This window comes from Mercurialis annua, linkage group LG8 (genome assembly GCF_937616625.2).
Source record: "Mercurialis annua linkage group LG8, ddMerAnnu1.2, whole genome shotgun sequence".
Taxonomy (NCBI): domain Eukaryota; kingdom Viridiplantae; phylum Streptophyta; class Magnoliopsida; order Malpighiales; family Euphorbiaceae; genus Mercurialis; species Mercurialis annua.
Window position 1 is genome coordinate 31,965,060 of NC_065577.1, and position 22,618 is coordinate 31,987,677.

Here is a 22,618-nt window from a genome sequence, read left to right on the forward strand (position 1 = left end):
AATTAATTTTTCAAAAATAGTTTATCTTAATTAAAGTTCTAGATAATTAAATAATAATTAAAATAACAATTTTGTATTAAATATTTAAATTACTTTACTTTAGTTAGTACTCTAACTCTAATCATTATCTTCATAGTATTTTAATTAATAATTATATTTTATAAAATAAAAAGAACATTAATAGAGATGTGCCTATCCCCTCAATTCGTGCTTTTATATATAATATAGATTAGTAGTTAGGGGTGAGCATAAACCGAACCAAACCGTGAAACCGGACCGAACCGAACCGAAATTCAGTGTGGTTATCGGTTGTTTGGTGATTTCAGAGTGGTTTGGTTTTAAAATTTGGGTAGTCTGGAGTTCGGTTAATGGTTCGGTTTGAGGGTTTCAGAAACCGAACCGACCGAATAACCGACCAGACCGAATATACTTAAACTACGTCGTTTTAACCCCTACCCTAATCCCTCCTAAAACGGCAGTGTACCACTCAGCATATATAAACTCCCCTTAAAATTTTCCTAACCCTAAATCTCTGATTCCCTCATTTCTCATGTGTGCAGCCTCTCTCTCTCGACTCTCTCTCTAAAACTCTCTGAAAACCCTAACCCTCTAACCCTAATTCTCTCTATTCTCTCAGTTTCTCACTGATTGAATCTTAAATCTTACACAATACATATTCGTTTAGTCCTAATCTATTGTCATCAACTATTTTGTGCTTTGAATCGAAGAAAATGAAGGATTTGAACCTTCGTTTCGATTGAAAAAGAGATTAATCTGATAATCTCTTATAGTTTCAGTATCTCACTGAGTTTATCAAAGTTTATGTGAGTATATCTTTGATTACCCTCTGTTTTAGAGGTTTAATTTCAATTTTTAATTTTTAGGGTTTTGATTTCTGCCCTATTTGATGATCGTTTTTTTCCCTTTTCATGTTCAAAACGTGGGATTTATTGATTTCCATGCGATGATCAGGTAAATAATCCATTTCTATTTTCAGTTTATTCAAGATCTTATGTCTGTTATGATTTTTTTCTTAAATCTGTAACTGATTGGTTTTTTCCTTCTTTCTTTCATTTCATGTTCTGAACTGGGGATTTCTGGGAACCCTTTCGGCTTTGGATTTGATTTTACAAGAACAGGTAATTAATATTTAGGGTTGTAATTTTTAAGATTGTTGTTGTGTTTTAAGTTCTTAATATCTAGATGTAAACTAACAACATTTTCTGTTGTTTTGTCTTCTTGGCATGTTTCTGAAAATGTTAAAAGATTCACTCACTTAGTGAATGAGTGAATCTTTTGTGGTGGAAGCCCCTGGACCCTTTGAATCACTCACTAAGTGAATGAGTGATCAAATCTGAGACTCAGACCCACTTGATCCAAAACCTAAATACTAATTTGCTTACCTGTTGTTTGCTCTGCATCTGCTGGTATGTTCTTCATTCCTTGTAATCTTAATGTAATTGAAATGTTGATTTGTATATGCATGTTGGTTTGTATATGTTTGTTTCTGGATGCCTCACTGAGTCACTATGATTGATTGGTTGGTTTGTTTCTTGATGCCTCACTAGTTTTGTAGTCTGTGTTTCAATGTAAATATTTTTTGATGAATCAAATGGTGGAAACCTATTACTTAAAAGTGGTTGGAAGCTAGTTACTAGCATGTTGTTTCATGTTTCTGATGATGATTTAGTTAAATGCTAATATTTTGGTAAAAACTTAAAGTGGTTTGGAAGCTATTTGTTTGCACTCTAAGTCTGTATATGTTTTATTGATTAAATGCCATTGTTTGCTGACACAGATGTCAAACCTTGACCAACAGCAAGTTGCTGGTGTTGGTGTTGAGGGGGTTGTTGGCTCATTTCCTGAGTTACCCCCTTCAACTCAGCAGCAGCAACCTGTTGCTGCTGGTGAGGGCTCATCTGAGCCTTCTCAGCAGCAACAAGAAGGTGATGCAGCTGATGCTACTAAAGCTAAACCAGTTGATAAAAAAACGTAAGCAAGTTAGTGTTAGATCTAAAGTGTGGGATCATTTTGAGCGCATTGTTGATGACAATGGAAAATTGATTTTGTCTAAATGCTTGTATTGTGCAAAGACTTATAACTCTGATACTAAAATTAATGGGACTTCTACCCTTAGATCCCATATTCTTTCATGCTTTAAGAACCCTCATAGTAAAGATACTAGACATGCCTTGTTAACTCTACAACTTGTTGATGCATGTCCTAATGAAAATGAGGGTAAGGGACAATTGGGGACTTGGAAATTTAATCAAGAAGACATTAGGAAAGCACTGTCTTATATGCTAATCATTGATGAGCTACCTTTTAGGTTTGTTGAGGGTATGGGGTTTAAGAAACTAATGAGTGTTGCATGCCCTAGGTTTCATATTCCTTCTAGATGGACTGTTAACCGAGACTGCTATCAAATGTTTCTTGATGAAAGGTTGAATTTGAAAAATACATTGAGAAGTGGAAGCCAAAGAGTTAGTATCACAACAGACACATGGACTAGTATTCAACGTGTTAATTATATGTGTGTTACTTGCCATTGGATAGATAATGACTGGCTGCTTCATAAAAGAATCATTAATCTTGTACCTGTTTGTGGGCATAAAGGGGACTACATAAGTAAAACACTTGAGAATTGTTTGCTGGGTTGGGGTCTGAAAAATATTTTCACAGTGACTATGGATAATGCTGGTAATAATAACACTGCAATTGCTGCATTTAAGAAAAAACTCATGTCTTGGGGGACTGATGTGTCTAGATGTGAATATTTGCATATGAGATGTATTGCACATGTCATTAATTTGGTTGTATCTGATGGCTTGAAAGAAATGAGTAGCTCTGTTAAGAAAGTTAGAGATTGTGTCCGTTACATTAGGAACAGTCCATCTAGACTTAAGAAATTTAAAGACCTCATTGCTGATGCTAAACTTGGCACCAAAAAGTCCCTCTGTCTTGATGTGGCAACCAGGTGGAATTCCACTTATCTTATGCTTGACACTGCTTGTTTATTTCAGTCTGTTTTTGAGAGTTATGAAGCATCTGATGAGAATTTTAGGTCTGATATGATTGAAAGCATTCCTAATTTTTTTGATTGGGAAATTGTTAAGAAATTTGCTACTTGCATGTCCTATTTCTATGTCACAACTTTAAGAATTTCTGGTTCTTTGTATGTCACATCCAACATGCATTTTCAAGAGATTTGTGACCTTTCTATTATGTTGGATGAAATGCTTGTTAATGAGGACATAAAAATTGTGCAAATGGGCAGAAAAATGAGGGAAAAGTTTAACAAATACTGGGGTGATCCTCAGAAGATGAATGTTTTGATTTTTTTTTCACATGTCTTTGATCCAACAAACAAAATGAAACATCTCCTGTTTGCTTTATCTAGTTTATTTGGGTCTGATGAAGGACCAAAATTGTTTCAAACTGTCAATGATAAGTTGACTAGTCTGTTTGTTGAGTATCAAAAGGCCTCTGTGAATGCTACTTCATCTGCATATGTGAGTCTTAGTCAATCTTCAGAGGGTGTTTCTGCTCAAACACCAGTCCTGCCACCACCTGCAAAGAAACATATGTCCCTTATGAAGGCCAAATTTGATATTCAGAATAAGGGTATAGAAAGTGATAGTAGGAAATCTGAGCTGGAAGTGTACCTGAGTGAAGCTACGGTTGAGAATGATGATGCATTCAATATTTTGAAGTGGTGGAAGCTAAACTCAGGGAGATTTCCAATCCTTTCGAGGATGGCTCGAGATATTCTTGCTGTTCCTATCTCTACTGTTGCCTCTGAATCTGCTTTCAGTACTTCTGGAAGAATACTGGACTGCTTTAGGAGTTCTTTTACTCCAAGATTGGTGGAAGCGCTGGTGTGCACTCAGGATTGGCTTAGAGCAGAATCCTCCCCTTTGGTGATTGAAGAGTGCTTGGAAGAATTGGAACCATTTGAGCAAGGTTATGTGCTTCAACTTTGCTTTTTTTATTTTAAATGTTTTCTTTATATACTTCACATTATCTAATAATATTATCTTCTGTGTTTGTTCTTATTGCAGAGTTGCCCAACTAAGAAGTTGGACTCTTGCTGCTTTTTGCTTTTGTGTGGCAACTTGGTGTGGAAGCCAAATTTTGCTGATGTTGCTTAATGATGCCTGTTGCCTAATGCTGCCTGTTGCTAAATGCCTAATGCTGCATGGACTGTCCCTGTCCCTAACCAGAAAAACATGGTGGTGGAAGCATAAAGGTTTTGATTTAACTTTGACATTTACATTCATTTTAACTAGTACTGCATTGTTTTAGTTTGAAATTTTAATTGCTTTCTAACTTCAAAATGCTTTACTCTATTGTTTAACTTGTACATTGCTTTAAAACTATCTATTTTAAAGGTTTTTAACATTTTAATTTGATACTAAACTGTCTGTTTTGGTTTCAACTTTTTATTTTCTTTTAAGTTTGAGTTTTTAGGCTATGATGAATCTTCCACCACTTCAAAATTCTGATACATATAAGGCCTTGATTTATTTGCATGATGAGGCTCTTTGTTAGCCACCGTGCGGATTACATCGCCTTATCCTGATTTAAAAAGTTTAAGTCTGAGCCCCTGGATTTTTAAAAATATCATTTTCTGACTTTAAAATGTAAATACTTGCTGCATTTTTATAGTTCAAGTTTTTTAAATTAAACTACTAAACTTTTAACTTTTCAATTAGTTTAAGTCTGTTTTTGTACTTGCTTTTAAGTTTGAGTTTTTGGGCTATGATGAAGCTTCCACCACTTCATATAATCTGAAACATAATGCCTTGACATATTTGCATGATGAGGCTCTTTGTTAGCCACCGTGCGGATTACATCGCCTTATAAAGATTTGAAAACATTACATCCGAGCCTCTGTTTTTTTAATAAAATCATTTTTTGACTTTAAAATTATACTTGTTGTATTTTAAAAGTTAAAGTTTGTTAATTTAAAATTACTTTAAATTGGTTTCAATTCAGGAAATGAATCTGAATTCTGTGAATCATCATTAATGCTCCCAATTTGCTGCAAATGGCTCTTTTTTGAATGCTATAAATGGCAGTGAGTGGCACAGTTTTATAGTTTTACATTTTTGCTAACTTTTAAACATTAACTTCATTTTTGGATGAATGTAATATTTAACCTATTTTTGTTATTAAATTCAAAGTTGGATGAATGTAATATATAAAGGTTTAGTTATTGATTCAAATGTCTGTAATTTGCCTTAAGTTGTATTTCAATATTTCTGTTTCAGTTTGTATTCTGAAAAATTTGAAGGGTCTGTAATTTGTTTAATTAGTTTGTTTTGATAAGTTTGTAACTTGTAAATTTATATTTATACTTATGCTTTTTGAATGAATGAAACTTAATTTTACTAGTATTTATGTTTGCAATTTTTTTTAAAGGCTTTAGCAAAATTGGCCCTTGAATTTAATGGGCTTTTTAAAAGGCCCAAACCGATTTAATTAACCGATACCAAACCGAACCGACCGACAAATTCGGCTAAAAATTATTTCGGTTTTTGGTCAAAAAAATTACGGTTCGGTGCCCAGTTTTCTTCATTTCGGTAAGGTCGGTTTTGGGTATTTCGAAACCAAACCGAACCGACCGATGCTCACCCCTATTAGTAGTTAATTGGTAGATTACTATTAAATGTCTGATAAATTTTGAAAAGGGTCTATCTTTATAAAATTAAAGATTAAATAAATATATTTTTTTGAAAAAATTAAAAAACACAAAATTTCAACTTATTGCAGTGAAATTATTTATAAAAAAATCACACGCGAAATTACAATTACAAAAATACCATCTTAAAAGATGCTATTTCCATCCCATTTAGAAAGTTTTATTAATGTTTTCACACATATTTAGAAGAAAAAATATATATATTTTTTCTTGTTTTACCCTCATTGATTGTAGGCTTAATTACTTAAAAAAAATTCACCTTGTAATATTTTTTCATTTATACCCCGACCTAGAAAAAAATTCATTTGTACCCTTTTTTTAATTTTTCGTTTTCAACTGTACCCCGAAATTTAATTTTTTGACAATTTAAATAATTAAATGATGCAAATATTAAAAACAATAAAATAGAAGGGTTATATTATACTTTTTTTGATTTGTACAAATACAAATAAGTCCTTTAACTTTAAAACTATTCAAATAAATCCTAAAAATTTAATCTTTTTAAATTTTTTTATTTAAAAAAACTTTCGACCTACCATTGTATTTTTTCGATTCACAAATCCGCTACCAAAACCCGATAATTTTTAAAAAAAAAATAAAAAAAAAACTAAATTTTTTTTTCGGGAGGAGCTCCTCCTCCTCCTCCTCCTCCCGAATTTTTTTTAAAAAAAATATATTTATTTTTTGTAAAACAATTATCGGATTTTGGTAGCGGATTTGTAAATCGAAGGTAATATATTTTTACGGTTTTGTATTTGAAAAATTATAAAATTAATTTTATAAAGAGGAAGGTATTTTTGTACTATTAATAATATTAGAGTTTAATTAGCATATAGGTTAAAAAATGAAGGACTATTTTTAAAAAAATTCTAAATGAAAAAAATTCAGTTTAATACTTTGGGGTACAGTGGAAAATGAAAAATCAAAAAAGGGTACAAATGAATTTTTTCCTAGGTCAGGGTATAAACGAAAAAATATTATAAGGTGGTTTTTTTTTTAAATAATTAAGCATTGATTGTATTAGTGGCCTTGTAAATGAGTTTTGCTATTAACATAGGATAAAAGATAAAAACGAAAAATTATATTTCACACGTACACAACAAACTAGTTATTCTAAACGCCCTTTATAGGAGAGATGTAGTTATACTACATTATTCTAATAACAATTAAAAACTAATTACAGTAGTAAGAGATTAATTTTAGTGTGATTTATTTTAAATATGATTGGTTCTAAGATCATTTTATATTCATGAGTTCACATACATAAAATATACATGAAAACAATCATATTTATGGTAGTTTTCAATTTCATGAGAAAACAGTTATATGAAACAATTTAATAGATATGAAAAAATATGTTGACATATATACTTAAAAGCTGAATTGAAATAAACAAATAAAAATATATATTTAAAGTCAAAATAATTTTTCAATAATTTATGATAAGATATTAGAGAAAATTAAATTGTTAATTATAAAAAATTAGAAGAAAGTACATCATTTATTTTCTTTTAAAATTTATTTATAAAAATATTATAAAATTTTAAAAATTACACTTTCCATTTACCCATTTAAATATTTTTAATTTATTTTTAACTTATATTTGAAAAAAAACTAAAGATTTCATAATTTAGATAGGTTTCTCTATCTGTCTACTATATTCAAGTTACCTTTTAATCTCGTTACTCTCTTTGAGATTTTGTTTGATTAGTTTATTTAATAATTGACCTTTTCTTTAATTTTTTTTTCGTATTTTATATTAATCGTTGAAACCCTAATTTTCAATTATGGTAATGACAGTCGATTCATCGCAAAATAATGTCGTTGTTAATACGATATGCAGTCCGCAAAAGCAAAAACATGTGCCTGCTTAGGTTGTCCGAAGTAAGTCGACATCAGTCATTAGTCTTTACCTCTCCGGTCGCTGCCATGGATGCTATTAATTTAGTAAGAAGAAATGACACTCAATACTATGTGTTGGTCTTGTTTATCCTCTTTTTATGTGTTGATTAATAATGCAAAATTTTAAGCAATTGTAAATTAAAAAAAGGATCTTAAAAGGGGATTGAAATTTTGTAAGGGTAGAATCAATAACATTGGACATTATTACCTATGATGTCTAATTCATTATTGTTTGTTTGATTTTATTTGTTGACAAATATATATGGGTGTACTTTTAATATATTTTTGAGTGGTTTTTGAATGTGTTTTTAGTAGACGGAAATGAATAAAATTAAAATTTATAAAGTAGGAAGAATCAATTGTTTTTAAATTTTTATTATCATGTGATGTTAGTTTTTTAGGTGTTTTTTTCATCAAACAAACAAAAACAGGAATCTTAACTAAAACATGGAGGAATATTGCGAAATCTGCAATCATATAAAGAAATAAAATATAGGATATTCAAGAAACTGAACATTAATATGCATTCATCTAATTTGATCTTACAATGTATTATATATAGATAACACTATCCTACAGATTTGTTAATTTTGTCATAACCATATAAAGGGAAATCAATACATGATATCAACCTACCGATTTGCTGCTATATGATTCCCCAGAATGCCTTCAATATCCTTCCATTGTCTACATATCGCTTCTCTTGCTTGATTGTGATAATCAATTACGTCAAAGAGCCTCTGTGAAACGTAAATCTGCTGGACCGGGACCGAGAATTCCCTTCTGCTCACTTATCTTGCCCAATCCAATAGATGGCGGTATCGCCTTTGGTTCCATTATCTTCCCCAGTACAATAGGTGGCGGTATTGCCTTTGCTTCCATTATCTTCCCCAGTCCAGGAGGGGGTGGCTCTAGAGTATTTTCCTCGTCTCTCCATCCCGGTGGTTGCCATTCTCTCTGCAACATCAAAAGCAATCTCGAAAAAATCAAATTAAAGAGGCCACAGTTTAGAGGATGTGAAGCATACCTGCCTTGGTCATCAGGACAATTAGGAGTGCGCAAATACCAAACCAATGTAGGGTTTGGTTTGACATTATAAAAAAATCGGTTTTCGGTTTAGTTAGGTTTTGGAAATAAAAAAATTCAGCATACATTTGATGTGAACCGAATCAAATTGACTGGTTTGATTTGGTTCAGTTTGTTTGAAACATTTTGAATCCACGTAAATTCAGTTCGATTCAATTTAAAAAATCAAAGTTTCAGTCCGGTTCAAACCAAATGCACACCCCTCCTAGAGGCAATGCGGGTTTTCTTTAATAAAGAGCTAAACAGCAAAAAAATGCTCGCATCATATGATGCCAGAAATACTTGCCTCATCATGATCGTAAGCATCATCCTGCAACAATGGTGTTGTTAGAGGCGGAACAACATCAGGGTCTGGCTTCTGAAATATGAAAGTAGTATATAGACCTGTAAAGTGAAAACATGTAATTAAATTGCTCAAGTTGGTAGTTAAACTAGAAAGTTAAAACACCGAATGACCGGGGAAGAAGTCTGCCTCTGGGATCAACTAGAATGTAATTAAATTGCTTAAAGGAAAAAAAGACGGCACCTAAAACATCGAACGATCGAGCAAGAAGTCTCCCTCTAGAATCAACTAGGTTCGGACCCGCATTCATCAGCATGCCTGCAAAATGCAATCTTTGAGCATATCAAAACTTTGACATCAGTACTGCTTATTCCAACCAAAGACAAGCAAGAATAAGGAAGTGAAGAACTTCTTTAAAATTTAAATTCTCAGTCCCTGATCAAATACCTGTTGTCATCATAGAACTCTGTCAGATTCTGAATTTCTACATATTCCAAACCAGCTTCTCGAGCCAATCTAGTTGTTGCACATACAGATATCAAAATTTTGTAATTGAAATAAGCACTTCAAATCTCTTATAAATGTTCCCCACATGACAAAATGATGCTTGGCTGCGATCAATTGCTTTAATTTTTCCATTTAGGATTATTTCTAGAAAAATTTCATAATTTTCATAATTGCATTTTTGTTAATTATGTCCAATCTTACTTCTGATACTAACTGAACACTGCAAGGAAGAATAACACAAAAGATGACCAAATTCTATGAAACCAATAGTGTTATAGAATTTTAGTCAAATTCGAGCAAACATATGCACTCAGGTGCAATTAAAATCCGTAAATCTAACTGTTAAATTACATAACTTCCAGAGAGACCCTTTCCAGTACTCATGACTGGCAGCAATCACAAGTCCTATTCAACACTTAAAACTCTGGTTTTAACATATGCAACTGTAAACTGACTTTTGAATTAAAATTCATATTGGAAGAAGTAAGATCATTGAGGATTTTAGGGTAATCAACAATACTAAAATATCACAAATTCAAAAAGCAACATTGTACAGCAAAAAAAGTAGGATATGAACCTGATCAAACTTGGAAAATGAACCAAGCAATGAGTTTCAGCAGATGCTTCATGAGCAAACTTCAACTGAAATTTCTTCCCAAATAACGGAAACCTAAATTATATAAAAAACTGAATAAAATTATCTAAGATGAAACAAGTAAATACAACAAATAAGTGAAACAGTTATATACTTTTCCTCCTCAACTTCAAAGGTAATCATGTAACTCTCCGACCGGATGCAATTGGGAACTATATTTGGCTTCATGCTGCTGCTTCTATTGTGGTATGCTTCAACATTCTTCTGGTATTTAGCCCTGCATACCGATTAATATTTAAACCCCATCTATGATTTGTTTTTCCTCACAAGAAATCTCAAAAGCAATAATCATTTAAATCAAAAAAGAAACTGGAGCTCAACTGTAGTGAAGTTCGGGACAAACGTTGAAAGAATGAATGATTATGACCAAGAAGTCCATGATCAGATAAGAAAGCTTTTTTATTTTTTTTCTAACATGCCTATCAGAACCTGCCATTGCCAGAGTATGAAATTGCTGGTCTGTGGAACATAATAAAAAGAAAGCAACATTAAACTAATTGATGCCTCATGTATTAGAGCTGATCATACAATGCAAGCCAATGATGTTATTGACATAGAAACTTGGTTACTTCAGGCACATAGAACTCAGAGCAAAAAGAAAACACAAATTTGCTTTGATATTATCAGGTATAATTAGAATGACACGACAACAAATAGTAACTCGTAATTATTAATGTAAATTTCTGCACCCCAACAAGTAAAAAGCTAGAGGAGAGAAAGAGAGATTGCAACGGAGAAGTGATGGCCCATGTCGACTGCACCTCTGTTCTTTACCCAGAGAAGCAACATGTCAAATTATTCTTTACAGTATATGCAAGAATGTGCTATTATGCACATTGGTGCCTGGTATAAATAGACAAACCAAATATCCGCATAACCCATCAAGTTAAAATATCAATGCACTGATTCAAAATTAATTTCTGATAGGACAAGAATCAGGTTCTGATGCAGAAACAGCATTATAAAAAAGGTAACAAAACAGACAAAAATTAATCAAAATCATGCCATTTGACGATCAATATTCTTACCATATCATAGATGAGTCAGGAGTAATACCCAAAAAATAACCCCCCGGTTTAAGCAAAGACGAAACATTGTGTAGAAGTTTCCTTGCACTTTCCTCAGTTTCGAAACACAACTGCAAATAAAATTGTAAGCACATTAAAGAAAACTCTATAACAGAAAATGTGAAAAAAAAAAAAAGTTTTTAATTTATCATATACTTAGTATAGCCACTAAGGAAATATGTTGGAATTATGCTCCGAACCTGCAAATTCTGTAAGCAACAGACTAGGTCAGCCTGGCTGGCCTTCTCCTGCAGCTGCGTTTCGAAAGTTTCCTGTCAAAACAATACACTGTCAAGTTAAAAATTGCATCTTCAACTTAAGACAAGACAAGCCTATATGTTGAGACATTACGATTTAACCTAATTCGAAGAGGAAAAAGGCAAAGTAGAAGGCACAGAAAGAAAGACAGTAAAAGATGAAAACTAGGAAGCATCCGTAAGTGTGAGCATAAAATGTAAGATTAAAATGCACATAAGATTTCGTTAACTCCTTTCCTGTTTTTTAACAAGTTCTTATTCTTTTTTTTGTCATTTCAGAGACAATTGTACCTCTAACACATGGTCGAATGTTTGTGATTTACCAGACACCAAAGTAGTTGTGTTTTAAAAGATGCTTCATGGTGCTACTCTAATAGCCTTTCAAATACGACCATTAAATTTCTATGATCATAGCCAATATGGTACCTTTAGGTACATGTAATGTCATCTTTCAATCATCCACAGCTGTGGGAGGAGTGTATTATAACTTACACTCCCACATTCCAACTTCAGAGAGTCACCATACAAGTGTTATAAACCATATTGCAAGAAAACTTCTTGAGACCTACATTTCAGCATGCTATTTCCATTTTGTGAAACACTGAAAATCTACATTTATAGCCTATATTTGAAACCGTTTTTTGTTTATAACCTACCACTTTCTGCTTCAAATTTCTCGTTTCCGCATTTTGTTTCAAATGTCATTGTAGAAGTTAACCATCATGACATTTACCATGACTAAAACTAAAACAATCTCAAGATGTTTAATTTTCCTTTATTTTATCGAAACATTATGAAAAAACAAAAAAGAGAAGCTCACAGAGCAAGGATCAGCCTCAAAGAAATCAGCAGTATAATTCTTCCTCTGACTCTCCCATGCTTCTTTAAGCTCATTTACAGCAGATGATGACACATCTGCAAAAACAACATAAAACCTTAAATAACTAAAAGAAATCCAATAATTATTATCATAAAATATCCTCAAAACATCTTTTTTTAATCGATTTAAACACATTCTACCAAACATAAAACCACAAATTCACACTTCCATATTTTTTTATGTTGACGAGGACTCACTCTATTGAACCGAAGTTCAATATCATTGTCAAACCGCGGGATGTGGACCGCCCGTAAGCCCATATACTTGGCAATTCCGGGCTATAATGGCCAGCAACCCAACCTCAACCACTCCATATTAAGAAATGGCATAGTCGGGATTCGAACCCGCAACCTTTGACGACCAGATGACATTTCATTTTGTGGCATTTATAACCTAAACGCCTTAAACGACATGTTTGCAGAAAAAACGCTTAAAACGACTTGCGTTTGTTAGAATGTGCTTAAATCGAAAAAAAAAACGCGACAATAACCCTAGCTTTAATAGAATACCGATTCCAATGTAATGACTAAATTGAGCAGAATCCCATTTTTCAGCATCCACTAATCCTCCGCAGTATAAATCACATACAGTGACATAAGGATGGAGAAAGATTTTGATAAGACCTAATTTTGCAAACTCGTAGAGACGATGGTGAGCCGACTCGGTCTTTGGAATCGCTAACGTTGACATTTTTGTTTTACTCCACTCCAAGTTTTTGCTTACTTCTTACTCATGAGTCATGAGTACAACATTGGGCTTTTTAAAGAAGGCCTAACTACTTTAAAAACCTCCACCTTGTAATATTTTTTCCTTTATACCATGACCTAGGAGAAAGTTCATTTGTACCCTTTTTTTAATTTTTCATTTTCATCTCTACCTCAAAAAGGGTACAATTGACTATATAAAATTTTTAAGGATAAAAATGTTAATAACAATTAAATAGAAGGGTTCCACCATATTTTTCCTTATTTTAAAAAATACAAATAAGTCCTCTAATTTTAAAAATGTTCAAATAAACCTTCGAATTTATTATTTTTAAATATTTTAATAACAAATTAAATTATTTAAAAAAATATTTTCGGCGTACCATCGTACTTCCCCGATTTATCGAACCCGCTAATTTTTTTATAATTTTTTTTTATCGTTTTGATGCCAGAGATGGGAGGAAGGAGCACGCTGCTCCTTTCCCCCATAGAGGAGGAGCTTAGATGCTCCTCCTTCCATGGAGGAGGAGCTCGTGCTCCTCCTTCGAGGAGGAGCCCAATTTTTTTTTTTTTATAAAAAACAATAAATTTATGTAAATTAAATATTTATTATCAATTTAATTTTTTTTTATGGAAAAGAAGATATTTTTGAACAATTAATATGATTAATATCTTATTAGAATAATAGTTAAATTTCAAGGATTATTTTAGCCTTTTTTATATATGAAAAGAGATCAATTTAGTATTTCAGGGTACAGTTGAAAACGAAAAATCAAAAATAAGGTACAAATGAACTTTTTCCTAGGTCATGGTATAAACGAAAAATTATTACAAGGTGGGGGTTTTTTTAAATAATTAGTCCTTTAAAGAAACATATGTCTTTTGTAGAAATATAATTTTTATACGGACCACAGTTTTCAATATGAAAACTACCATCAGCGCTGAAAATTATAACTTTTTTACGGATGTCATATATATATGCTGACCAAGTCAAACCCTCATAAATCAAATAATTTTCTCTCTCATAACAATTAGATTTTCTCTCCTCGCTCTCAGCTCATCTCTCTCAGCTCATCTCTCTCAGCTCCTCTCCCTCAACTTTTATTTCTCTCAATTCGTTTTCTTCTACACTGAAATATCAAATTAATCTTCAGATCAGCGTTTTTCTCACTCAGATCAGATCTTACAGCCAACTGTTATTCATCTTCATCAACAGTTTGAAAAATCGAGAAAAATATAGATCTCCATAAGCAGTAAGACTCAAATTTATACTTTCTTCTTGTAGATTTTGATTTTAATGTATTTGTAATATTGATTAAATATATAAACATACGTAATAATTGAAATTCTAATCTTAAACTACATTATAAACTGAAACAATGTTGATTTTTTATTTGAATGTTGACTTTCAATCAGGAATGGATACAATTGCAACTTTTATTCAGTATAATGGCTATTGGAATGATAAACTCCAGTATACAAATTTTTCTGTTAAGGGACTTCTTATTCCAAAAGATTCTAGTATGAATAATCTTGAACAATTATTGGCAAACCAGCTACAAGTGAATTTAGAAGAAGAAAATCTGAAAATCAAGTATCAGGTAAAGTAAATTTATTAATTCTTTCAATACAAACTTATTAAAATTTGTGTTGATAAAATCATGTAAGAATATAATTGTTATTATTATGTTTACACATTGTTAATATTATGTTAATGATGTATTAATGTTATATAATTTTTCAAATATGTAGTGTTTTTTCCTATAGTTATTATTGTTGACTTCATGTTGACAAAATGTTGATCTATATTTAAACTTTGTTTATTTTAAAATTTATACAGGTTAAACCAGATTATCCACCGCTAATAATACAAGATAATGATGCTTTGGTATTCTACTTCCAAATGAAAAGCAAACAATCAGATCCAACACAGTTTCCACTTTGCATTGAAATTGAAAAAAAAAATGAGAGATATATCATTATACGTTTCATCATCGAGATCAACACAACAAAACATCAACAAAAATGCAGAAGTTTGTCAACAGCAAGACAACTCAACAAATATTGATAATTCAGAGTCGGTTTCAAACATGTTTCAATATGCAACAAATGTCGGAAATTTGTTAAATGAAGATCAAGAAGTCGAGAGCCCGTACGTAGAGAATATGATCATTGATGAAGTAAAAGCGATAGAAATTGAAGAAGGGCAGAAATACAAAGACAAGCGCACACTAAAGACTATATTAAGCATTTATGCAATCAATAATCATTTCCAATTCAGATCTTACAAGTCGTGCAAGATTGAATATATAGCAATCTGCAATGAACCAGAGTGTGAATGGAAACTGAGAGCTTCGAGAAATAAAAGATCAAATGTCTTTATCGTGCGAAAATTCAACAAGGTGCACAGCTGCAAAGTGGGAGAGAGAATGGCTGATAAAAGACAAGCCACGTCAGATTTAATTGGAAATTTTGTAAAAGATAAGTATGCAAACTTCAAAACTGTTTATACGCCGGCCGATATTATTAGAGACATGAAGAAAGAGTATGGAGTCGAACTGACATACCAAAAAGCATGGCGGTCAAAAGAAAAGGGATTAGAGCTTACAAGGGGTAATCCAGCTGAATCATACCGATTACTGCCTTCTTATCTACATGCGCTCAAATCAACAAATCCAGGTTCTGTAGCTGAATTGGAAACAAAAGAAGAGAGATTCCTTTATATTTTCATATCGTTGAATGCATCGATTCAGGGTTGGGGGTTTTGCAAACCAGTAATTGTTGTTGACGGTACGTTCCTAAAGGCAGCTTACGGAAGACGCTTCTAACGGCAGCAACTCAAGATGCTGCAAATAAAATTTTTCCTCTAGCATTTTGTGCCGTAGATTCAGAAAATGATGCTTCGTGGGAATGGTTTTTCAACAAAGTTAGAGAAACATTTGGTGTGAGGGAGGGAATGTGCATCATTTCATATCGACACGACAGTATTAAAAAAGCAATTGAAAAAGTATACCCGAAAGCACATCATGGAATCTGTACTTACCATCTTTTTAACAATGTCAAAGCAAGATATAGACGAGCAAAAGGTGAAATCAGAGAGCACTTTTTTGGGGCAGCAAAAGCATATACGCTTGAGCAGTTTGGAAAACACAAGGAAGAACTTGACAATTTTGACCCAAAGATAAGGGAGTACCTAAATGACGTTGGTTTAGAAAAATGGACAACACTTTATTCCACAAACAACAGGTATTCAACAATGACTTCAAACATTGCTGAGTCATTAAATGCAACAAACATAGCTGCAAGAGAACTTCCTATAACGACCATGCTTGAGTTTCTACGTTCCCTTGTGCAAAAACGGACTCATGCAAACAGAATTTGTGCAAGATCATTAAAGACATATATGTCAAAAGTAGCTGAAGATATATTGAATGAAAACTACATTCGATCTCTGCATCTAACGGTATTTCTAAAAATTAAAATTTGTTAATAAGTTGTTGATTTGGTGTTAATATGTTGTTGACTTGTTGTTAATATATTGTTGATCTATTAAATCATATGTTTATTTTTTAACTGAATTCTTTGTTATCAGGTCAGCCCAGCAAATGACAATATATATACTGTGACTAAAACAAAAACACCCTTCTCGGTTAATTTGGAAACAGGAACATGTTGCTGCAGAAGGTTTCAAACAGATAGAATTCCTTGCGCACATGCAGTTGCTGTTATAAGGAAATACAACAAGGATCCTTTGCTCTATTGTTCCAAATACTACATGAAGGAAACATACGTCAACACATACAACCACACAGTATATCCTATGACAAATAAATCAACATGGAATACGCCGCAAGAAGTAAAAGATATAATCGTGCTGCCTCCTGAATCAAGAACCAAATCCGGCAGACCAAAAAAGAAGCGCATATTGGGAGGACATGAAAAAAAGTCAAAAAATAAATGCGGAGCTTGCAAGAAGACGGGACACAATAAAAAAAACATGCAGAAGATGATTATGATTCAGGAGAGATTTATTTGTATTAAATAAAAATACTTTGATTTCATTTCATATATTTCATAAAACAATATGACTTTTGCTGAAATTTTACATTTAATGTTGACCTTCTGTTACTATTATGTTCATTTCATGTTGATAATTAGTATTTTTACATGGAAAAATTTGTCAAATCATAAAATTACTATTTTATGGATGGTTCATATATTGTTCATAAAATACCATATCATAAACTACCATATTTATGGATGGTTCACATATTATTCATAAACTAAAATATCATAAACTAACATATTTATGTTGACCTTGTGTTACTATTATGTTAATCTCATGTTGATAATTACTAAGATTAATAAATAATAGTAGTAAAGTATTGTACTTAAATGTTCAAATAGAATAAAAAAACACACTGGTCTTTTTTAAAAGTTATGTTAAAATGCTGTTGATTATGTGTTAATTTAGTGTTAATAAACTAACATTAACATTTTGATAAAAATGTTAATAGCGGGATAAAATAATATAATTTAATTCAATTTGTTAATGAGCAAAAATAATAAAAAAAAATACATCAATCAGCTAAATATATAATAAAAACTTAACATAATCAAGTAATAACATCAACATTCTGAAACAACAAAAAAAAAACAGCGTATGATTCAAATTCAGAATAACATAACAAAAATAACAAAATACTAAAAATAAAACCAGAACCAACAACCTATATTTTTCTATGCCTTCAAATCTTTTCGAGGTTCCACTTCTTCTTCACCATCACTTACAAGATTCACACTTTGCTTCCACCTCCCATACTTAATCAAGTTTTGAACAAGCCTATTACGGTACGTTTCCATTTCCATTAATGAAAATGTAGAAGGAATTCTCTTAGAACTTATGAAATGCTCCGCAAATAAACAAACAAACGCACCACAATCGCTGCATAATAAAATGAAACAAGTTAAAAATACAAAAAAAAATCAGCATAAAAACAAATAATGTAGAAACAAAAAACAAAAGAACTGACCTATCACTTTGAATTGGCATATAGGGAACATTTTCATATGAAAATGACTCGTATCTGCTGTCCAAACTTGAAGTAAGAGCAAACGAACTAGAACTAGTCCTCGTTGAATAAAAGTCCATGTTCTTCAGAAATATGGGAAGATAATGGATGTAAGCTTGCATAAAATTGTGAACAATGGCATCCATCGTCGGACTCTTCATCGAATTGTAAACATAAACATTACAATCTTCAAAGTTAACACGCGCGAGATCCAATGATTTGGATCTGTAACAATGATAGGAATGAGAAGATCATCGATTTCAGTCCATGGCTTTGAGTATCCACACCCTTGACCCACATAATATTCAAGAATCGTATTACTGGCGGTAATTTCAATAGACTTCGAACCGGTAGCAAGAAAAGATCGATATTCTGCCTCCAAAACCTGACCAAAACTAGAGTCTGCAGTTGTAAAATTTGGCTTCCAGATATTCAACAATACACTCTTCTTTCTCAAATAGTGGAAGACAGTATCAACATGCTGTCACAGAAAAAAAAAATCAACAAAGTTTAAAATTAGAATAAAAAAATTAATGCATAAAAACAAAACAAAACTAAACTCACAGATGTAGAAAGTTCACAGCCCACGAAATTTAATGTATGCAGCCATTTCTTCTTCGCTTGAAGTTCGCCAGCAAACTTAAAAGGAAGATCAATTACACCATATCTACCGGTAAAAATTCTAATAAATAAAAAAATAATCAACAGTAAATTAATTGACATGTAAAAAAACAAATTAATTAAAAAAGGTAATACAATTAAATTACCGAAGCTTCTTATTAAATCTTTGTTCAACCCAATTGAAGATTTCACAATCTTTATAAGCATCTAGCAAGTTATACTCATTATCCATAAAAGGGCATGGATAATCTTCAAATGAAGCTACATTCACAACTGTAAAAAAATCAACACATTATCAAAAATTATATGTGCAGAAATATCTCAATTGACTATAAGACAAATCAATAACACGTAGGATATATGTTGACATGTTGTTAACATTGTGTTAATATTCAGTTGATATTAAAGCATAAAATTTAAAACAAATATTAACATCTTGTTAACTACTTGTTGATAAAAAAATATGAGAAAACATTACCAGGTTGAGAAGCTGCTTGACTTGATAACAATGCCTATATAAAAAACAAAATATAAATATCCAAACTGAATAATACAACTACAATTACACTACAAGAAACTCACATCAGCCTCATGAGTACTATATATAGACACAAGTTGCTCGTCAAGCCTAGCCAATTCAGAATCAGTAAAAACGACATCTGAATCCTCCATTGATATCTTCATATAAAACAAAATACAAATAAGAAACAAGTAACAGTATTATTATAAACTGGTAATAAAATATCAAAATATACATACCTGATTATTAACAAACGCAGATTTATCAGACACTTCTTGCTTTTCTTTATCACCATTATTAGAGGTGAGCAAAAACCGAACCAAACCAAAAAACCGAGTCAAATCGAACCGAAAAATCCGAACCGAGCAGAATAATGGTTAATATGGTTTGATTTGGTTTAAAATTTATATAAATTGCGGTTTACGGTTTTGGTTTGGTTTTAGGGTTCGGTTACCGAACCGAACCGAAAAAACCGAAATAATAAAAGAGGTTATTTTTGTCATTTCCATAGAATGCTATATATACCTTAATTTAATCTAGAAACCTTAATTTCCCCCTTTTCTTTCTTCTTCACTCATCCGCCTCACTCCCTCTCACCCACATACAACCCCTTTCTTTCCCCTTTCTTTCCCCTTTCTCTATTTTCCTTTGCCTTCTTCTCCACTATTTCTTCTCTATCATTCATAAACTCTTAAATTTATATGCTTTCAAAGATAAACATGAATTTATAAAGTAAAGAGCCTCCATTTACTTTATCAAGTTTTCTTTCCGAAGATCTAACTTTTTTTTCTTTATTGTTGATCCGGAATTTATGATAACTTCATGGTTAATTTTTTGAATCTTTACGTATTGTTTGAATTAGGGGTTGAGATAGGAAAGAAAGGGAACAGAATGGTTGTAAAATTTCAACCCCTGTTTGGCAATTTTTTTTAAAGGTTTTGAGGGGTTGAAAAATATTTCTCAACCCCCCTCAACCCTCATATGCCAACCCCCCATATTGGGGTGTTGGATTATTTTTAACTGATTTTTTTTATAAACCCTTCATTTACTTTATTATTTTTCCAAACATGGAAGGGTTATGCACAACCCTTACCTTCCTTTATCGTCCCTTACGGTACTTTACTTTACTTTAAAAACCCGTACTTTACTTTAATGTCTTCTCTCCCAAACAAAGCCTTAAGAAAATTCTCTGAGATCTAATTTTTTAAATTAATTTTAGAGTTTATAGGCTTTATTTTTATCAATATTTACTATATTCTGTTTTATTTAGTAATTTTAACTATTCTATTTTTTGTGTTTCAGGTTTATGAAGTTTATTAAAGAAATTAAGATCTTTTCTAGAGAAAAATAAGAATCAACAAAGTCTATTTAGTTTGTTATAGATGTACTGAAGAAATAAAATATGAAAAAATCAAATTATGTAATGTGAATAGACCAATTTTATGTATATATATATGTATGTTGATATTACTTCTGATTTTGATTTCTCATTTTGATTTTACGGATTTATGTTTGATATTTGATTTTTGTGTTTATTGTAATCGGTGAACCGACCGAACCGGACCGAGGAAAACCGACTTTTTCGGTTAACCGAATCGAAAAAACCGTAAACCATATCTGAAGTTTTGGTTTTAAATTTTAAAGGGGTGATTTGGTTTGGTTTCGACAGTTCTGAGACCGAACCTGTAATACCCCAAAATATTTTAAGATAATTACGTCGTGCCACGTGTCAAGATTTCCGATAAATTAAATTAAGGAGAATTTAGTTTAATTATATCGGGAATTTAGAATAAATTTTAATAAGTTAGTTAGCGGGATTTAAGGATATAACTTTAAAAATTAATATAAAATAATTTATAAATCCCGTGACGGAAATTATTTCGCCAAAGTCCGCGAAATAATTTATAGTATTAGTGGTAAAAGTTTCGAGTCAATCGGAGACCGTTTAAATTTTGGACGCGGATAGGTTTTGGGCTAAATTGCAAATTTTGAAAAGTTTCAAGGACCAAAGTGCAAGTTAGCCATTACATATGTAAACCTTCAGAAGAAAGAATGAAGCATCCAGAAACCATTTTTCATTTCCTTCGTTCATCTCATCGCCCTTCTCACCGTTTCCGTCGCTCGATCGCCGTTCTTGATCCGTTTTGCGAGTTTTTCGTCTCGATTTCTTCGTATCTTGGCGGGGAACAAGGTAAGCTTGTCGTTTCGGTATTTGGTTTAGTGATTTTGGTGGTATATCGAGTTAAACGATAGGTTTTTATAATATCGAATCGTTTAATCGTTTTAAACTCGTTTTCTATCGTTTTCGCGTGTTTCCGACTAGCTTGATTGATGTTTTGATGAATCTAATGGCTCGGGAATGTTTTAGCACGTCGGGAGGGCTGTTTTCAGCGGCCTGGGTCGTGCCCACGAAGGTGCACGACGTGCACAACATCAGTGCACGTCGTGCAGGGGCACGACGTGCACCAGTGGGGTGCACGACGTGCACCCAAGGTGCACGACGTGCACAAGGGGGGTGCACGACGTGCACCACCCCTCCTTTGAAGGGGAATGACCCTAAAAACCTAATTTGATGATTCCCCATCCCGATATCGACTCCTGGACTCCGAAAATGCGAGATTCGGACGTAAAACGAGTAAATTATGACTAGTTGTTTGAGATAAGTTAGTTTATGGATATCAATTGGTTTCATTAAGAAAACCTATATTCTCTATTGAGAATTGAATTGAGAAGTATTAAGAAATGAGAGAAGAATGATTCGTTTATCGGAAAAGATTACGTTTGAAGCACGACGGCTTATGTTTTGTGTCTTGTCGTGTCTCGAGTCTAGAGTCAATCTTAGAATAGGATTCTGATGTGAGTCAAATGTTTTGAAATTGTTTTAGATCCAGCGAGGCAAGAAGGAGCTGGACCAGGAGCTCGGGAAGCTTGACATTTCTAAAGCCCCGACGTATTTTTGGATAAGCGTTTTATGTGAGTTTATACGATTTGCTTTTAAAGTATTTATTTAAGCAATCATTTTATATTGCTTTATATTGAATTGCATGTTTTATATGCGAATTCTTTTTATGAATTGCATATGTTTGATGTGAAACCAGTATTGATCCGATGGAACGTGCTACCTATTGGGCGACAATAGGACTGTGTGATCACCAGTTTTGATATGCCTCAGCTGGGAGCTGATGATGAATATGAAATTTACGATTGGGTTATGATTTCGATACGAGAGTGAACTCGGCTACGGTGTAGCCTGGAAGTCCCTGTATCTAGTGGCTGGGCCACCAGCGAGTTGGACTCGCAATTGATATTTATGATTGGGTTGATCGATTGATTATTAGTATGTTTGAGGATTAAGGTTTC

The 22,618-nt window shown here is 32.4% G+C and overlaps 5 protein-coding genes and 1 long non-coding RNA gene across 7 annotated transcripts; 4 read left to right on the top strand and 2 right to left on the bottom strand.

Moving 5' to 3' along the window:
- Window positions 1-1,612: 1,612 nt before the first annotated feature.
- LOC126661905 (zinc finger BED domain-containing protein RICESLEEPER 2-like) lies at window positions 1,613-5,447 on the top strand. The gene is made up of 7 exons (XM_050355787.2): window positions 1,613-1,639; window positions 1,799-1,978; window positions 2,094-3,968; window positions 4,062-4,118; window positions 4,716-4,833; window positions 5,274-5,297; window positions 5,425-5,447. The coding sequence occupies exons 1-7, from the start codon at window positions 1,613-1,615 to the stop codon at window positions 5,445-5,447; spliced, it is 2,304 nt and encodes a 767-aa protein (XP_050211744.2).
- Window positions 5,448-8,064: 2,617 nt separating this feature from the next.
- On the bottom strand, window positions 8,065-13,089 carry LOC126661159 (mRNA cap guanine-N7 methyltransferase 2). 2 transcript variants are annotated; one of them, XM_050354962.2, is made up of 10 exons: window positions 12,851-13,089; window positions 12,282-12,376; window positions 11,405-11,476; window positions 11,166-11,275; window positions 10,232-10,354; window positions 10,060-10,152; window positions 9,423-9,491; window positions 9,219-9,307; window positions 8,979-9,076; window positions 8,065-8,563 (listed from the first exon to the last, which is right to left on the bottom strand). In XM_050354962.2, the coding sequence occupies exons 1-10, from the start codon at window positions 13,029-13,031 to the stop codon at window positions 8,336-8,338; spliced, it is 1,158 nt and encodes a 385-aa protein (XP_050210919.1). In that variant the 5' UTR covers window positions 13,032-13,089; the 3' UTR covers window positions 8,065-8,335. The 2 variants fall into 2 exon arrangements, with proteins under 2 accessions (XP_050210919.1, XP_050210920.1); XM_050354963.2 differs by lacking the exon at window positions 8,065-8,563 and having other exon boundaries at window positions 9,219-9,293.
- Window positions 13,090-14,431: 1,342 nt separating this feature from the next.
- On the top strand, window positions 14,432-15,207 carry LOC126659658 (uncharacterized). The gene is made up of 2 exons (XM_050352971.2): window positions 14,432-14,646; window positions 14,886-15,207. The coding sequence occupies exons 1-2, from the start codon at window positions 14,464-14,466 to the stop codon at window positions 15,111-15,113; spliced, it is 411 nt and encodes a 136-aa protein (XP_050208928.1). The 5' UTR covers window positions 14,432-14,463; the 3' UTR covers window positions 15,114-15,207.
- LOC126661906 (uncharacterized) lies at window positions 15,136-17,090 on the top strand. Its single transcript, XM_050355788.1, has 3 exons — window positions 15,136-15,835; window positions 15,931-16,508; window positions 16,638-17,090. The coding sequence occupies exons 1-3, from the start codon at window positions 15,136-15,138 to the stop codon at window positions 17,088-17,090; spliced, it is 1,731 nt and encodes a 576-aa protein (XP_050211745.1).
- A 628-nt stretch (window positions 17,091-17,718) lies between these two features.
- On the bottom strand, window positions 17,719-19,556 carry LOC126660041 (uncharacterized). The gene is made up of 6 exons (XM_056104044.1): window positions 19,498-19,556; window positions 19,321-19,416; window positions 18,885-19,011; window positions 18,682-18,799; window positions 18,079-18,598; window positions 17,719-17,990 (listed from the first exon to the last, which is right to left on the bottom strand). Exons 3-5 carry the CDS (start codon window positions 18,968-18,970, stop codon window positions 18,275-18,277), a joined length of 528 nt encoding a protein of 175 aa, XP_055960019.1. The 5' UTR covers window positions 18,971-19,011; window positions 19,321-19,416; window positions 19,498-19,556; the 3' UTR covers window positions 17,719-17,990; window positions 18,079-18,274.
- Window positions 19,557-19,756: 200 nt separating this feature from the next.
- Window positions 19,757-20,748, top strand: LOC126662288 (uncharacterized). The gene is made up of 2 exons (XR_007635735.2): window positions 19,757-19,990; window positions 20,561-20,748. It is a non-coding gene; the product is annotated as an uncharacterized LOC126662288 (long non-coding RNA).
- Window positions 20,749-22,618: the final 1,870 nt, after the last annotated feature.

Coding starts and splice junctions, on each gene's coding strand:
- LOC126660041 (XM_056104044.1), bottom strand. CDS start 18,970: ATGGATAATGAGTATAACTTGCTAGATGCTTATAAAGATTGTGAAATC. Junction 18,800..18,884: donor AGATTTAATAAGAAGCTTCG/GTAATTTAATTG, acceptor TTTATTTATTAG/AATTTTTACCGGTAGATATG. Junction 18,599..18,681: donor GCTGTGAACTTTCTACATCT/GTGAGTTTAGTT, acceptor TTTCTGTGACAG/CATGTTGATACTGTCTTCCA.
- LOC126661159 (XM_050354962.2), bottom strand. CDS start 13,031: ATGTCAACGTTAGCGATTCCAAAGACCGAGTCGGCTCACCATCGTCTC. Junction 11,477..12,281: donor TTGAGGCTGATCCTTGCTCT/GTGAGCTTCTCT, acceptor TTGTTTTGACAG/GAAACTTTCGAAACGCAGCT. Junction 9,492..10,059: donor CATTTTCCAAGTTTGATCAG/GTTCATATCCTA, acceptor TGCAACAACTAG/ATTGGCTCGAGAAGCTGGTT.
- LOC126661905 (XM_050355787.2), top strand. CDS start 1,613: ATGGTGGAAACCTATTACTTAAAAGTG. Junction 1,979..2,093: donor ATGCTACTAAAGCTAAACCA/GTTGATAAAAAA, acceptor TATTGTGCAAAG/ACTTATAACTCTGATACTAA. Junction 4,119..4,715: donor TGCTTTTGTGTGGCAACTTG/GTGTGGAAGCCA, acceptor CTTTTCAATTAG/TTTAAGTCTGTTTTTGTACT.
- LOC126661906 (XM_050355788.1), top strand. CDS start 15,136: ATGTTTCAATATGCAACAAATGTCGGAAATTTGTTAAATGAAGATCAA. Junction 15,836..15,930: donor ACCAGTAATTGTTGTTGACG/GTACGTTCCTAA, acceptor TTTGTGCCGTAG/ATTCAGAAAATGATGCTTCG. Junction 16,509..16,637: donor TTCGATCTCTGCATCTAACG/GTATTTCTAAAA, acceptor CTTTGTTATCAG/GTCAGCCCAGCAAATGACAA.
- LOC126659658 (XM_050352971.2), top strand. CDS start 14,464: ATGGATACAATTGCAACTTTTATTCAGTATAATGGCTATTGGAATGAT. Junction 14,647..14,885: donor ATCTGAAAATCAAGTATCAG/GTAAAGTAAATT, acceptor AAATTTATACAG/GTTAAACCAGATTATCCACC.